General features: G+C 43.7%; 1 protein-coding gene across 4 annotated transcripts in view; it reads left to right on the top strand.

The window, feature by feature from the left end:
• NPLOC4 (NPL4 homolog, ubiquitin recognition factor) overlaps positions 1-16,951 on the top strand; it is a 66,992-nt gene that overhangs the window by 6,318 nt on the left and 43,723 nt on the right. For 3 of the 4 annotated variants that reach the window (XM_058561864.1, XM_058561863.1, XM_058561862.1), the window contains 6 exons: positions 4,628-4,740; positions 9,808-9,984; positions 11,888-11,936; positions 12,725-12,819; positions 14,310-14,433; positions 15,351-15,530. In XM_058561864.1, the coding sequence (XP_058417847.1) occupies positions 4,628-4,740; positions 9,808-9,984; positions 11,888-11,936; positions 12,725-12,819; positions 14,310-14,433; positions 15,351-15,530 (738 nt within the window). The remainder of the gene's footprint in view (positions 1-4,627; positions 4,741-9,807; positions 9,985-11,887; positions 11,937-12,724; positions 12,820-14,309; positions 14,434-15,350; positions 15,531-16,951) is intronic. The other variant, XM_058561865.1, reaches the window with a different exon arrangement.

The following is a 16,951-nucleotide window of genomic DNA, read 5'->3' as shown; positions in this document are numbered from 1 at the left end:
TGACTTCTCCGGGTATCTCATGTAAGTGGAATGATACTGATTTTTAATAATTAATAATTTGGCTGTGCACATGTGCCCTATAAGTGGGCTTTGAAATGGCCTTCCTGTCTATTCACAAAATTGCCTGAAAAGTTTGTTGACCACCGTGAACATTGTTGGCTCCAGCTTGCTGTCCCCATACTTGATGGCCTTGATCCTGATTTAATATGTGGTATTATGTCCTCTAAAGAAATCGATGTTTGTAAGTGTGATGAGATGGTTTACATTGAAAATATCTCACAGATTCTTATTTTTTTGTGAGGAAGATCAGTCCTGAGCTAACATCCATGCCAGTCCTCTTTTTGCTGAGGAAGACCGGCCCTGAGCTAACATCTATTGCCAATCCTCTTCCTTTTTTTCCCAAAGCCCCAGTAGATAGTCGTATGTCATAGTTGCACATCCTTCTAGTTGCTGTATGTGGGACGCTGCCTCAGTGTGGCTGGACAAGCGGTGCGTCGGTGCGCGCCCGGGATCCGAACCCCGGGCCGCCAGTAGCGGAGCGCGCGCACTTAACCGCTAAGCCACGGGGCCAGCCCCTGTCACAGAATCTTGAGTCGTGGGTTCCTTTGAGACCATCTAATGTTTCTCACTCAGGAATTCCTTTTCTGTGAATCTTAGACCATAAACCCCTCTAGGACCAGTTCTTCTGGCTGTCTTGCTCACCAGTGCCCTTCCTCACCCCAGTGCTCTTCAGCTTGCTCCCCTGAAACGACCCATGGAGAATCACCCCATGTCCTACCTGCTCGCACTAGTGGTTGGGTTCTCAGTCCTGTCTTAATTGATCTCAGCAGCATGTGACACGGTCTGTTCTCCTTATAACATGTAAACTTTTTTTTAACTATGAAATAAAATACATACTAATAAATCCTTGAAAAATATCGACAGCCGAATGACTGATGATGAAGCAAACACCCAGGTCAAGGTGGGGGCCAGTGCCAGCGCTCCATAAATCGTCGGTCAACCTTCCCCACTCCCTCACCCCGTTACCCCTCTCCTAACTTGATGGGGATTGCTCCCCACCTTTGTATGTTTTACCACCTCAGTATGCATTGCTAAACCCTAAATTTTAGTTTTGCCTATTTTTGAACTTAACATAAATGGAATCATGTAACGTATTCTTTTTTGTTACCTTCGATTATAAATGTTTGTATTAATTTCATTTCATGCCATGTTTTTGGTTTTATTACAGTAATTACACATCAAGATTGCCTCAGGTGTGAATATAAAGTTTTTAAGATTTTTTTTTTCCTGAGGAAGATTTGCCCTGAGCTAACATCTGTTGCCAGTCTTCCTCTATTTTGTACGTGAGCTGCTACCACAGCATGGCCACTGATAGACGAGTGGTGTATGTCCGTGCCTGGGAACCAAACCCAGGCTGCTGAAGCAGAGCATGCCGAACTTAGCCACTAGGCCATCGGGGCTGGCCCAAAGTTTTAAAGATTTTAGTCATGCTCTTGTAAGACTATGCTAAGATTTTTTTTTAAACACCCAGTGCCTTATGTTAGTTTCTGTATCTTTAGATAAAGAAGTCACAAAGTTCACAGAAGCAGTTATTTTCGGAGGAGTACCATGATAAAACCTAATACATATATTTCTGTATCTCCCTATTGAAAAGTAGGATTCAACATATGTGAAGTGCTGTTGCTGGTTATTGTATTTGAGAATGGAGCTGCATCTCAGTGCTAATAGAAAGCATAAAGCTCTGGTCATGTGGTCAGAGGGGAGTTCCCTTTACTAAAGCGCTGGCCACACAACACCCGCTACCCCATTTTGGAAATTGCTTTTCATCTCAGGAGTATTGTGGTAACTTGCAACAGCTAACACTCCTAGTAAAAGATTTCTCATTCTTGGCAGTGCTTTGTATACAGAAAAATATTATGTATTTGCAGAATAGGTGATAACGCCACAATTTGTTAATTTATATCTAAGCTGTTTCAGAGAAAAGTCAAAGACATTATTTTTAGTCTTACCTTTTTTTTGCACTTGGAAATACAAATTTCATGGTCTTAATTTCCTGATGCTTAATTTTGTTAATGCCACTTATAGCTTGGAGAAAAAAATCATGTGGTATCAAATACTTATTATAGTATATCTGATATAAAATCTTAACTTTGTGTTAATGACATTTCTTATTATCACTTTCAGAATGACAAAGTGATATGCAATTACTATTAATCCATTGTTTTAAATCAGTAGAAAATAAAGTAAATACATAGGGTTAGTCGTTAATCAACCCTTTTTTCTTACAGTGAATCAATACTAGATTTTATCCACATTAAAGGATAAATCAGCCGTAGGTTAAAAGCAGCGGGTAGAACAAGGCATCAGCTGTAGGTGAGCCTTCACTTGACTTGGGGAAATGCCTGGCTCCTCCCTGCTCTCATTTCCTGACCTGCGCTCTGTCAGGATTCTCATGGCAGTTCTTTTTTTTTTTAACCAATCACAAAACATTTAATGTGATAGTTTCAGCTTGCATAATTTAGAGTTCTTCATAATTTCTGCCTTTTTTACTTTTCCAGTGTTTTTTCTAGGTCTGAGTTTCTGTCTGGTATCATTTTTCTTCAGCCTGAAGAAGGTCAGTGGGCATTTTCTGTAGTGGAGGCCTGCTGGCAACAGGCTCCCTCTGGTTTTGTTGACCTGAAAATGTTTTCCTTTTACCCTTGTATTTGAAGGGTATTTTCGCCAGACACAGAATTCTGAGTTGACGGATTTTTAGTCCCCCTCAGCACTTTAAAGATGTTATCCGATTGTTTTCTGGGCTCTGTTGATCTCTGGTTTTCAGTGGTTTGATGATGTGCCTAGCGGTAGTTTTATTTTTATTTGTCCTGCTTTGGGTTTGCTGAACTTGCTGATTTGTTACTCTTATGTTTTTCATCAAATTTGAGGGTTTTGGCCATTCTTTCTTCAAATATTTTTCAGTTCTATACTTATTCTCTTCTCTTGAGGATCACTTGATATTGTCCCAGGGGTTGGTAAGGCTCTGTTCATTTTTCTTTCAAATCTCTGTCTTCAGATTGTATAGTTTCTGTCAACCTATTTTCAGGTTAATTGACTCTTTCTTCTGTCGTCTCCCTTCTGCTCATAAGCTCATCTAGTGAATTTTCCATTCCAGTTATTGTGTTTTTTGTTTGTAGAATTTCCATTTGGTTCTATTTTATCATTTCTGTTTCTCTGCCGAAAGACCTTGTCTCTTCATTTATTTAACTCTACTCTAATGACCCCTAAATGTTGAGCACCAGCTTGGATCCCTCTCCTGGCCTCAAACTCAAATACTAACTGCCAGTCTGATGCCTTTACCAGGGTGTTTGGGAGTCACCTCAAGTCTCAACCTTAAATGGAAGGTCTGATTTTCCTTTCAGTCTTCTTCCTCCTTCAGCCTCTTTTGTGGTTCCATTACAGGTGTTGCCTTCCACAGCTTCCACCAGTTCTCAACCCAGAAATCTGAAAAATGGTCTGATGTCCCTCCTTTCCCTCACTCCATTCTGCCCCCACATCCCACCCCTTAGCAAGGGCTGTTGATTATAATAACTGGAGGTGTGCTCCTCCCTCCATCTCTACTGTCCTGGCCACGTCTGAGCCCCTGTCTCCTCTTGTCTGGACAACTGGCTGTCCTTCTTCTTCCCACCTGCAGCAGAGTGGCAATAAGAAATAGGATCGGTGGCTCGGCAAATCCCTGCCCTCAGCCCCTGTGGTTTCCCACGGCTCCTGGCCTGGACTGCAGACTCTTCACAGCCCGCATGGTCCTGTGTGCTGGCTCCTGTCTGCCTTGCCAGTCTCGTCACTTCCGGTTTCCTTCCTGCCCGCTGGGCTCTGGCCTCACTCTTACCAACCCCTTCCTGCCTCCTGGCCTTTGTACTTCCTCCTCCTGCTTGCCTTGTTTCCCAGCTCTGTGTGTACCAGTCTTACTCTCCTTGCACGTGCTCCTCAGAGAGGCCTTCTGTGTCCTCCCATCTGGGGTGGCCTCTTCCGTGCTACTCTCTCTCTCCCTTCCTGCCATGGTACCTGTCTCAACCTGTGGTTCTCATCTTTTTTGACTTTGTCTCTCCCACTTGATGGTAAGGTCCTCAACAGCAGGAGCCTTGTCTGTTTTTATTCACTGTTGCATTCTGAGCACCCAGAATGGAGCAACACACAGGATTGCTTACTATTTGTTGAGTGAATAAGTGAATATTCCCAGTACCTGGCACAGTGCACATTTGTTACTGATTTAGTGGCATCTTCTGTACTTCATTTTTCTTTTAGGTTTCAAAATTGCAATTGGGTTTTTACAGTTGATTTCAAAAGTAGAAATTAAACTGTCCAGATATGGCCATGACTCTTGCTTGCTTCAAACTCTTAAAAGTGTCATACAGTCTTGTTGTTTACACAAAGCTTTGTTTCTTTTTGGCCACTTTCTCATTTTACTTGACATCTGCATAAGCAATACAAATTTCCTCACAAGAGAGCAAAATAAGAAGAGAAATTTGGTTAATGAGGAGCAGTTTCTAAATTTAGTGAGTGTTCTTCTAGTATTGTCTGATGTGTATGTGGTCAGAGTACTGATGCTTAAATATTTTATTAAATCTCTGTTGTTTGGGGCTTGTTTTAGGTCGCAAAGGAGTTTGGCTTCCAGAATAATGGCTTCTCAGTTTACATCAATAGAAACAAGACTGGAGAGATAACAGCATCATCCAACAAATCCCTCAACCTGCTGAAAATCAAGTAAGTACCCTGTGGCGGGAGGACGGGGTGGGGATGATGACACTAGTTACCCGCCCGGAGTTGCTCAGTTCCATCCTGTTTCCTCCTCATGCCACTCTAATTACGATACTAGTCACTGACCAAAACGCAGGTGACTGTATTTCTTGCCAGGTATTCAGCAGTCACCTGTTGAATAATTGGCAGTTATTCTTGAGCCGATTTGAGTGACTTGCAGAATTCTGAGATGTGTGTCACGAAGGAGAGAGTTATGGTCTCGGAGTGTGTGCAGCGGGTCGAGCTGCACACTCAGCTGCTTCTCTGCAGAGGAGGACCTTGAATGGAGCTGTGTGGGTTCTGCCTCGGGACCTGCTTGTTAGGGAGGAGCGGCCAGCAGTGCAGTGGCTCATTGCCCAGACCATATTTCTTGCTGGTGAGACCCCATAGAGTTCCTTGGAGTTGATGAGTAATGTCAGTAGGGGTTTCCAGGATGCAAAGACCTCTTACCATAGCCCACTGCTTGTTTTTGTAGTTTCAGTGGAGCAAAGCCACAGGCATTCGTTTACGTGTTTCCACACTACAAGGGTGGAGCTGAGTGATTATGACAGAGACTGTATGGCCTGCAAAGCCAAAAATTTTTATTGTTTTGGCCCTTTACAGAAAGTTTGCCGACTCCTGTCTAAACTGGGCACACCTGAGCAGAGCCCTTTGTGTTACTTCAGGCCTCAGAGAGTGGGTGGGAAGCTCTCCCGTCGGGGCTGCAGGCAGCATGGCTGCTGTGGCCACTGGCTGAGTGGTGGGCTGGGCTTTGCTGGCAGTTGGCCATGTGCCTGTTTACCTGTCAGAAAGTAGGCTATTTTGGCAATTTGTGTGAATTTTACGTTCACAGATTAGTGTATATAGGGGAAAAAATGCAATTATAGCATTCATTTATTTGTTCTTCAACAGATACTTATTGGGCATCTGCTATTTTCTACCCCTGTAATTAGATAAAGCTTGTCATTTTTGTTTGTGTCCATTTCCAATACAGATGAGGTTCATCGTTCCTCCCAGGTTGTAAAAGGTTTTTGGAATCACTTCTCGTGAGTGTTAGGCAGGTTTGGATTCACACTCCGCCCTCGTTGGCTGTGTGCCTGGGGAAGTTATTTAACCTCCCTGGACCTCACCGTCCCTGTCTGCAAGGGGGTAGCAGTGCCTCCTTCACGTGGCTGCATAGTGCCCACACATGGTGAGCGCTCAAAAGATGGTAGCTGTGTTTTTAAAAACTATTCTGAAAGCTGGATACAAGAAAGGGAGGTTACAGAGTGAAATGCCTTTGAGACAAAACCATCAAACTATAGTGTTGTGGTACCAGTACTGTACCCAAGGAGAGGGACAGCTCAGCCATCCGGAGGGGGCATTTGGAGTGGATGTCTTTGTGAATTATCCTAGAGTATGTCTTTCCAATGATAGTCGTAGTACTTGCTGACCAGCATGGGTCTATCTAAACTTGAGAACTACATTCTATCGCTGCTTGTGAGTTATTTGAAACATGTCTTCATTTCACCCATGTCTTGGTGGTGGTTACTCTTTGAGCTCTAATTTGATCTGATTCCGCTGTCCTCTGGCTTCCCTTGTCACAGCTCAGTAGTCCGTTATAATTCTGTTGTTCAATTTTAAGTGATCTTTTTTCCCCTCTGGCTGCTTTTAAGATCTTCTGATGTCCTAGTGTCCTGCAGTTGCTGTTTGACCTGTCCAGGTGTGGATTTCTGGTTTGCTTGTTTGTTTAATTCTACCTGATGTAAATTTTGTTTTCTGTATCTTGCAGATCAAGTCTGGAAAATTCATGGCCGTTATCTCTTTAAATATTACCTCTCCCCCTTCCCTTTATTATTTCAGTGATTACATTCTTCACTTTTAAGTATCCTATTTGATTCCTTTTCGAACCCAGCTGTTAGCCTCACTCGCTGGCAGGGGCCCTGTTGCCACTCCAGCCTCTTTCCCAGTTTCTGCTCTGCTCTCACACTGACCTGCAAAGCTTCCAGTGAAGACTGCTGGGTTCTTTGGGGGCTCTGCCTTGCCAGGCACACACATGGTGCTTCCCTCTCTGGTCTCGTGGTGTCGGTGGTCTCTCCCTCGTGTGTATTTGGGGTTCATGAGGGTACCTGTTGCACTGTTGTCAGCGAGTTTGACGTGTTGTCTGGCCTGTCTGTATGAGGGGAGGGATTAGGGAAGAACCACTGCATCTGTGGTCCCTGCTACCCCGCTTCCCAGAATCCTACCTGGTCATTTTGGATAGCTTCTTGTTGCTTGTACTCTTTCCATTCCATTTTTGTATAACATTCCATATAGGTTTATATTCTATATCTTGTAATTCCAAATCTCTATTCCTTGGGTGTCTAAATTTGTTTACTCTTGTCTCTTGCTCACTCTTGCTCGTGGTGGCTTGTTTCTCTTGTACATTTGGTGAACTTTTTTTTTTTTTTTGGTGAAGAAGATTAGCCCTGAGCTAACATCTGTTGCCAGTCTTCTTTTTGCTGAGGAAGATTCACCTGGAGCTAACATCTGTGTCAGTCTTCCTCTATTTTGTATGCAGGTCGCCACCACAGCATGGCTGACAAGTGGTGTAGGTCTGTGCCCGAGACCTGAACCCTTGAACCCGGGCCACCAAAGCGGAGCGTGCTGGAGTTAACCACTACACCTCAGGGCTTGCCCCTTGGTGAACTTCTTTTGAGAGCTTGTATTTGACCAAACTTGGTCTTGGGGAGTCCTGAAGGACCACCCCTCACCCCCCTTTTCTACAGAGAAGCCTTGCATTTGCTTCTGTTGGCACAAGGGGGCACTGTGGAACTAGCACTCCTTTGAGTTAACTTCTGTCTTTGGGCTTCCTGAACCAAGTAGCATGCCTAATTCCACCCTAGGTGCATGGCAGAGTGGGCTTTTGGTTACAGAGTCTCCGAGGTGACTTCTTTTCCTACTGTGTAGTCAGTGGAGGCAGACAGGATTCCTCCTCGGTTCCTATTTTCAGCTGGTGGATTTTTCCCAGCTCTCGAGACATCCTCAGACATCTGACTTTGTGTGACGTTTCAGGCTCAGCAATCCACCTTAGGCAGGTAGGCTCAAGGCATCGTCTCCTGTTTCCCAGAGAACGGCCATGTAAGCCAAGCTTGGGGCTCCTGTAGTGGGCTGGCTAGAGGGCAGCTCTGAGCTCTGTTCCCTTGCTGTTCTTATTTTCGCTATTGTTGGATTTTTGGACCCTTGTGGAGTTCCTTACTTTCTTTAGAGCTTGGCAGTGCATTTTAGAGTATACTTGTTTTTTTTTAAGTATTTTTATTGATTTTTTCTGCTCATCGTAGTTAACTCTTTTTTTTTTTTTTTTTTTGTGAGGAAGATCAGCCCTGAGCTAACATCCGTGCTAATCCTCCTCTTTTTGCTGAGGAAGACCGGCTCTGAGCTAACATCTATTGCCAATCTTCCTCCTTTTTTTTTCCCCAAAGCCCTAGTAGATAGTTGTATGTCATAGTTGCACATCCTTCTAGTTGCTGTATGTGAGAGGTGGCCTCAGCATGGCCGGAGAAGCGGTGCATCGGTGCGCGCCCGGGATCTGAACCTGGGCCGCCAGTAGTGGAGCACGCGCACTTAACTGCTAAGCCATGGGGCCGGCCCCTAGAGTATATTTGTTAAAACTGATGTGGCAGCTGAGTGAGGTATTCTGTAGCTGGAGGATGTTTAGGAATATCTAACCTGCTGCTAGAAACAGAGGTCTCTGATTACAATTTGGCAGTTTTATCACCCCTAAATTATGAAGGAAAAAGAGGAGAGAACAAGTCTACTGAAAAGCTATGACCGAGCCTCTTCACGTCCTGTGTCCTCATAGTTTTTGCACTTGTGGCCTCCTGCCCCTCTTCTTTCAGTTTTTTGGTTTAGTGCTGTGGCAGGCTGTTCTTTCAGTCTCTTTTTCCTGTGTGTGTGTATTGTTGACAGCAGTTAAATATTTACCGAATCCTAGTGCTACAGCTTTCCTCTAAGACTGGTGTTGACTTTTAGTGTTGCAAACCATCTCTGGTCCTGCAGGAACCCCAGTGCTTCTGTAAACCGCTCATGAATGGGGAATGCTTATTTAGCTTCAGGTTGCAGCAGTTTGGCTGTGTTAATCAGGTCCTGCAGTAAGGTAGCAGTGTGAGTCTGAGCAAGGGAAGAACATAATTTACATTGAAAATGATAGAAAACCAAACATTGCCATTTGAAATCGTGGCAGCCTTTTTGGAAAGCAGTATGTCAGCGGCTTTAAAAACAAACAAAAACCCTTCAGTCTAACAGGGCCACTCCTGGAAATCCGCCTTAGAGAAGCACAACCATACGCGGCCTGTCTTTGGGCATTTCCTCAAGTGGTGTTCATGGTGGCAGAAGCCCACAGATAGCGCACATGCCCATCAGTGTGGGAGTGGCAGAGTAAATTATGAGGCAGCTTCACTGGGGAATATTATGCAGCCATTAAAAGTAATGATTTGATGTAGACCGTATTTGGAGGGATTTTGTGAGGTATTGTTGAATGAGAAAAGGAAATGCAAAAGGTATATCTTTGATAATCTCATTGTGGTCAAGCAGCGACATATATGTCTATGTACACGTGTGGGTATGTGAACATAGAGAAAGAAATGGAAGGATATGTACCAGGTAGATAACATGTGGGGGAGCTGAATAGAGGCTAAGGAATGAACAAAGGACAGTGGGAGCCAAGTGAAGAGTGAGGAGGAGGAAGAAGACTGCCCGCAGAGCCAGTGTGTATGTTGTAACGTCTGTTCATCTGTATGAGATCAGACACGTAGGTGGATACATATCATGAATTCTAAAATACAATTGTAAAAGAAATTAAGTTACAGTTATAGAGAGCCTGCTGCTGACCTTTATAATGTTAAGAAGCATAGGAAAGATGTGAAAAGAGAATTCCCATCTCTTAAAATTGGAAACCTTGTTATTTAGGCCTTGAGGAAGGTTGGAGTGTGCTTTCTGCAGATGTCAGCGAGTCTCAGATCCGAGGTGATTTCCTGTGTAGCTCAGGTTGTAGAAGGAAGGAAGGCAGACCTCGACTTGCCTTTGTCGTTTGAACAGGCATGGCGATTTGTTGTTCCTGTTTCCCTCGAGCCTTGCTGGACCCTCATCTGAAATGGAGACATCGACCCCACTGGGGTTAAAGGTCTTTGGTGCTCCTAATGTGGTGGAAGATGAGATCGACCAGTACCTCAGCAAACAGGACGGGAAGATTTACAGAAGCCGAGACCCACAGCTGTAAGTGCTCCTGGGATTCAGTCCCACCTTTGGTGATCCTAATGGATCAGTAAAGTGAAATATTGACAACATGTCCTGTTTGAATAAGTATGTGATGCAATGTTAAGTTTTGAGTTTGACTATCTCTTTCCAGATTAAATTTCACTTCAAGTTATTTTGTAAGATTTTTCTCATTGTTTGAATCTCAGAGTATGTTCCATATATGCTTTGAAAGTCTCCAAGTATTTGGAACTAAGAGATTTGAAAGAAAGGAGGGGCCTTTTTTTTTTTTTCTGGTGAGGAGATCAGCCCTGAGCTAACATCTGCCAATCTTCCTCTTTTTTTGCTGAGGAAGACTGGCCCTGGGCTAACATCCGTGCCCATCTTCCTTCACTTTATATGGGACACCGCCACAGCATGGCTTGCAAAGTGGTGCGTCGGTGCGCGCCCAGGATCCGAACCAGCCAACCCCGGGCCGCCGCAGCGGAGCGCATGCACTTAACCGCTTGTGCCACCGGGCCAGCCCCAGGAGGGGCCTTAAACTGAGTCTTTACCATGATGTACCCCTGGGGATACTTGACTGCCACAGGCAGAGTGGGGCTTTAGCAAGTGTGACAGGCAGGAGGAGGGCGGAGCAGAAGGGGTGATACTTGGGCACCTGCTGGTGCCCGATCCTTGTTCAGTTCTCTCCTTTAATTAGAGTAGTGCAGTTTCAGCGTCATCTATGCAGTACACTGTTTTCATTCTTTTACGTGAATGTTTGATTTGCTAAAGGTGCTGCTCCTTCTTTGAGTATTTGCTTTTCACTTAGGATTATATAAAATACTTATGCTTGTGTATGTTTGCTTATTTTAGATTTTTTGCAATTCTTTTTAAAGAAATCAGTTAGAGACATCTGAGTTTACACTCAGTGATGTGAAATTATCTGAGCGAAGGTTGTTTGTCTCTACAGTGGAGTCTTTTGTAACTGCATCAATCTGTAAACATGATGGGGTGCTGACATTGAGATATTGGGATTCTAAATGCTGCATCAGCAACTTTTGTACGTCTTATATTAAAGAGCCCCAAATGGTGCTCAGCTGCAGTTGGTATGGAGCCACTTCGTGGTCATAGCCATTAGCCTGCATGCCTCTTCCATTTGCGTTTCCTCCCAGGGACCCAGTGCTAGCTCCCTCCATGATCTGTGTCTTCAAAGCTTCATTAGGAATCTTTTAGAGGGTGCTTGTGCACGTGTGCGCCTGCATCTACATTATGACCTGTCATCTGTGAGAGCCTGCCTTTTAGGAGACACAGGCCATCTCTACTCTAAAATGTAAAGCTCACATGCATCAGAGTGCTGACCTCATTTAGAAAGTTATCTGATTGAGCCCGGAGGGACCACTGCTTGGCTTTCCCATCAATCCATCACCACCCTCGTCACCTGAGCACATCTCCGCTGTCATGTACATATAGAGCTTCTAAGGTTTTTGTGACTGAAATGTCTGACACTCACAGAGCCAAGCATCCTTTATGCTTTTTTCCAAAGTGTGCATGAAGTGAGTGTTTTCCAAACTTGAGTTATTTATGTACCACTCTGAGAATTTTTGACATATCTGCATATCACCTTTCTTAGTATTTATTTAACATTTGTATTTGAATTGACTTTAAATCCATTCACTTTTACTTTTAGTTTGTGTCATTTTAAGCAGTTACTATCCATGAAATCACAGGTTTGATGTGCTGGTCAATTTTTTCTAAAACACATCAAAATAAATGCTAAATGATTAAAATAAGAAAAACATTCACCACGTACCATTTAAAGTAATTTCACATGGGTAGGAAAATACTTTATTAAGTATGATGTACATTTTTAATATCAAAATCGTTAGGGGGCAGCCTCAGAAAAACAGGCAGGCTAATCACTGCGCGTTTCTTTTGCTCTCAGATGCCGACATGGTCCTCTGGGGAAATGTGTGCACTGCGTTCCTCTAGAGGTGAGAGTCCTTGCAGACTAAATTCCAGGCTGAAGTGATAGGCTGCTTTCCAGAGCTGTCTAAATACTTCTCTAATTCCCTGCACTTGGTTCTAGTGGCTCAAAGAACTTAACTATTTATTGCCCTGGGCCTCATATTCCCACTAGTGCAAGCTGCACAAAGAGGACGAGCCTTTATTTATGGGAGTGACCTTCTGGGTGGATTAGGAATGGCTGTAGCATTTGTATTGCTCTGATAAAGGGGCAGCATTTACAGTAGGCTCCCTGGACAATCCTTTTAAAACCTAACACAAAGCTGGGTCTGGCAGTTTTCGTGCTCGACATTGTTTTGATTTACTTTGCCCTGAATCTCACATCTCCTCTACTGATTTGTCCTGGTGAGATTGAGAGTTACCATAATAATGCTGACTGGTAACTGGTTAATGCTGAATTTATGGCAGCAAGGCCAACCTGATTTTCTTTGTGAGGCTCCTCTTGCGTCACCCTCTGGCTTTTTTTTTGCAAAATTTTCCTGATATTTACTTGACTTAGAGCATTTTGTATTTAATGTAGATTCATTTTAATCTCGAAAAGATAACTAGTACGCAAATAAAAGTTTGATTCTGACCTAGAATGATAAGTGAGAACAAAGCACCTGTTCTCCCTCATTGCCCTCCATGGGGCCTGGCTTGGAGAGGCCTCGGCTGCCTGGGTCTCTCCCTGCGTGCAACGGAAGCTCGGCTGCCCACCTCTCTGTGCCTCGCAACCCCAGCAGGTGCATGACCATACTGACTGTGTGTGTCTTGGCAGCCATTCGATGAGGACTACCTAAACCATCTTGAACCTCCCGTGAAGCACATGTCCTTCCACGCCTACATCCGAAAGTTGACTGGAGGGGCCGACAAGTAAGCAGCTTGAACGCGGTTAGGCTGCAGCAGTGTGGCTTTGGTGCGCAGAAGTTCATTTTATGTATCTGGGAGGTGTTGCTTAGAGCCACTGCGCATATGAATGAGAAGTAACTTTCAGAATGGTCACGAAGCATTTGAATTCATGAGTTTTGCCCTGATTCTAGAAAAGAAACAGGTGGGTGGAGACTATGTGATGCCCTGCTGTAATCCATAGTGCCCACGGTGCTGGGCAGATGCCAGGCTGGCAGTTGTCACTGTGGAGGTCACTGGACGACCTCACCAACCTTCCCCTGGGTATTTGGTGCCCTGGTAACTTAGTTGTACATCAAATTGGGGCCGTCTCTTGGCTCCTTGAGTGTAGGTCGTGACAGTGGCCAGAGAGGGGCAAACTGAGGTATTTCAGTTTTTTTTAAACCACGTCAAGTACTTGTCTGTGCATCCCCTTGTGTTGACTGTGTGCTCCCCTTACCAGAGAGTAACGGGCTTCATACCATGATTTTATAATTCCTGTTCATGCAGCAGGAGGAGGTGGTGGCTGGATCTGTCAGCAACATTTTTTGAAGAATGTCACGTTGGCCTGATTGTAGCTTTTATCTCTGACAACCCACTGACATCCCAAAATGACTAAGTTATACCAGGAGAAAAAAATCCCACCAGAAACTCATTCTTGTCTGTTAGTGGGGTAAGCTATGGAACTTTCTGGACTAGTGAATGACTAGAGATTCGTTGTGGTGAAATCCGTCAGCCTTTTGTCACTCTAGGTCAAGTACCATAGTATCCTGTGGGGACACATCTGTAGCTGTCATTAACATGCAGACTTGGCAGCAGTCATTGCTTCCCAGATGCCGTCATACTAGTGTGCTCTGTTAGGTTATGAAGATAAGACCGAGTTACTGGGCCATCTTGTGAATGTGACAACTGGCAAAGGGTGAAGTCACTTGTGCAGATTCACCCCAAGTTCAGAGTGGGGCCCAGGACTTCCTCAATGGTAGTCTTCTAACAGTAGTTTTTATTTTAGCCAAAGTGGAGGCAAGATATCTTTGTTTTGTGTCCAAATCAGATTTTTCTTATGAACAAGAATTTTTTGCAGATATCTAAGTACTAGACTCTTAATGTAAAAGCTGCTGATAAATGAATGAAACTTAAAAAGACTTCATTTGCTCTTAGTGGCACAGGTTAGATCAATAGATTTAACAGTGTTCTTGGAAATCTTCATGAGTCTTAGTGATAGACAGTGAAAATTAAAACTGTTTTTATAGGAAAATAGTTATATATTCATGTACAGTACAGTCTAAGTGTACAGGACAGAAGCTAGAACTCCATTAGAATAATTCTTAGCACATTTTCTCTGCTGTTGCCTACCACATGCTTAGCTCCTTAGAACTCCGTTCAGGAGGTGTAAGATATTTGACATATTATTTCCAGTCTCCTGCTAAACTTTGCACCATTGTAATGTTTAGTTAATTAAGTTGCTTCTTCTTATTCAGGGGGAAATTTGTTGCCCTGGAGAACATCAGTTGCAAGATTAAATCAGGGTGTGAGGGACATCTTCCGTGGCCTAACGGCATCTGTACTAAGTGCCAGCCAAGTGCCATCACGCTGAACAGACAGGTGAGATGTTCGCTGTGTCCGTCTAGACAGCGGAAAGCAGTAGACTTGTTTTCATGGCTGAGAAATGAAAATTTCTGGAAGAGCCCCTCCTTGAAGAGGAGCTGCCGCTAGCAAAATACATTACGTGTGACAGATTCCCAGGTATTTTTTGACAGATCAATTGGCCTTTTGTGGAGATCACACACTGAAGACAATGTTTGTAAGATCTCTAACTCTTGCAAGTACAGAGGGGAGCCTTCGGTTTTTTGTTTTGTCAGCTTGCATGGAGGCAGAATTTCCTTGGTGAGTGTTTAAAATGCTAAGCGGTTGTAACTCTGGCTTTTGAGAAACCATGGCTCTGGACGTTGGTAACAGAACTGGGACTAGCTCAGGACACCTGTCCAGGCCAGGCGAAGAAGGGAGCTGGGCTTAGGAAGGAGAGAAAGAATCAGGGAAATTTGGATGGGGTTATTGTGGCCTTTTCTGCTCTTGTCGTCGTGCCCTCTGAGAATAACCCACCTCATCTTTTCCCTGCCACTGCCGGCCCACGTTTGGCTTCTTAGCGAGAATTCCATGGCCTTCTTGACTGTTTGGAAACTTCTTTCTTCCTTTTTTTTCTCTCTTTCCCTACATCCACCTCTCTTCTCTCTTTTTGAAAACTGTTCTTCGCACTAGAGATTGTGAAAACCCACATTTTAGGTGAAATCTCAGTAAGATTAATTTGAATTAATTCATTGAGGAACCCCACCCCTACCTGACCCACCCACTAGAATCTGAAATGGTCTTAGGGACAGAGCACATTCTTAAAACTTGTGAGCGTGTGTGTGTGTATTTACAGAGCTAGGTAAGAGATATTTGTGAATGGTTTGTACTAGAAAAATGAATTATTTATTTTTGATGGAGTGTTTTCATTTAGCCCATTGTTGTTAACTCTACAGAAATACAGACATGTGGACAATATTATGTTTGAGAATCACACAGTTGCCGATCGCTTCCTTGACTTCTGGAGGAAGACAGGGAACCAGCATTTCGGGTACTTGTATGGCCGGTATACGGAGCACAAAGACATTCCTCTCGGCATCAGGGCTGAAGTAGCTGCAATTTACGAACCTCCTCAGGTAGACATGTACAGGATTTCTGGGTCTCTGCATTCTCTGGTTTGAGGGCTGTGTGGGATGCCTTTTCAGATTGCATTTTGCTTCTTTTGCTTTATCATTTGCCCAATCTGTCTCTCTCCACCCCACCCCCCCACAGTAGTTATTTTCTGAATTATTGGAGAGTAAGATCACGGCCCCTAAATATTTCAGTGAGTGTTTCCAAAGAATAAGAATATTCTCTTACATAACAAGTATATTTATCAACTTAAGTAAATTGAACGTTGATACAACATTTTTAATTTAAGCTGCCATCTGTATTCTAGTTTTGTGAGTTGCCCCAAAAGTGTCTCACAGTTGCTTCAGCACTTCTCTTATACAGATCTTCCTCTACTTACGATGGGGTTATGTCCTGATAAACCCATTGTAATTCGAAAATGCATTTAATACACTAACCTACTGAACATCATAGCTTAGCCCAGCCTCCTTAAATGTGCTCAGAACACTTACATTAGCCTGTAGTTGGGCAAAATCACCTAACACAAAGCCTGTTTTACAAGAAAGTGTTGAATATCTTATGTAATTTATTGAATACTGTACTGAAAGTGAAAAACAGAGTGGTTATATGATTATTTACCCTCATGATAATGTGACTCACCAGGAGCTGTGGCTTGGTGCCACTGCCCAGCCTCACAAGAGAGGATAGCACTGAATATTGCTAGCCTGGGAAAAGATCAAAATTCAAAATTTGAAGTACAGTTTTTACTGAATGCATATTGCTTTTGCATCATCATAAAGTTGAAAAATCATGTCACACCATCCTAAGTCAGGGACCGTCTGTAATTCTGTGTCTGCTCCAGCAACAGTCAGCTATCCCAGGGATGATGGAATTAGAGAATCACAGAATTACTCATGTTCTATACCCCATGCCATACACACTGTTCCGGAATAACAGTACCACAATCACCACTGGTATAGAACTGAAAACAGTTTAAGATTTTTTTGGTGGGAGGGGGAGAGTCTTTAGGGTGTATCCCACTAGGGACATGCGATTGGTTAGTATGTTTTAAAGTCACTTGGAAGGTCGTCTCTGTATGATTATGCCACCAGCTAATTATATATTGAGTTAGACATTTATGTTCATTTGTTTTATTTTCAATCTTCAGGGATTGGTTTTGTATACATATATGTATATATATTTTAAAATTTTATTTATTTTTTCTCCCAAAGCCCCAGTAGATAGTTGTATGTCATAGCTGCACATCCTTCTAGTTGCTGTATGTGGGTAGACTACACACAAAATCCGTATAAATACAGCCAGGGAAAACAATGGCATTTGTGTAGTCCCCCATGTGGGACGCGGCCTCAGCATGGCCAGAGAAGCGGTGCGTCGGTGCACGCTCGGGATCCGAACCCTGGCCGCCAGCAGAGGAGTGCGCGCACTT

This window comes from Diceros bicornis, chromosome 18, assembly GCF_020826845.1.
Source record: "Diceros bicornis minor isolate mBicDic1 chromosome 18, mDicBic1.mat.cur, whole genome shotgun sequence".
In the NCBI taxonomy this organism is placed as follows: Eukaryota; Metazoa; Chordata; class Mammalia; order Perissodactyla; family Rhinocerotidae; genus Diceros; species Diceros bicornis.
This window is presented reverse-complemented; position numbering and strand designations above follow the sequence as displayed.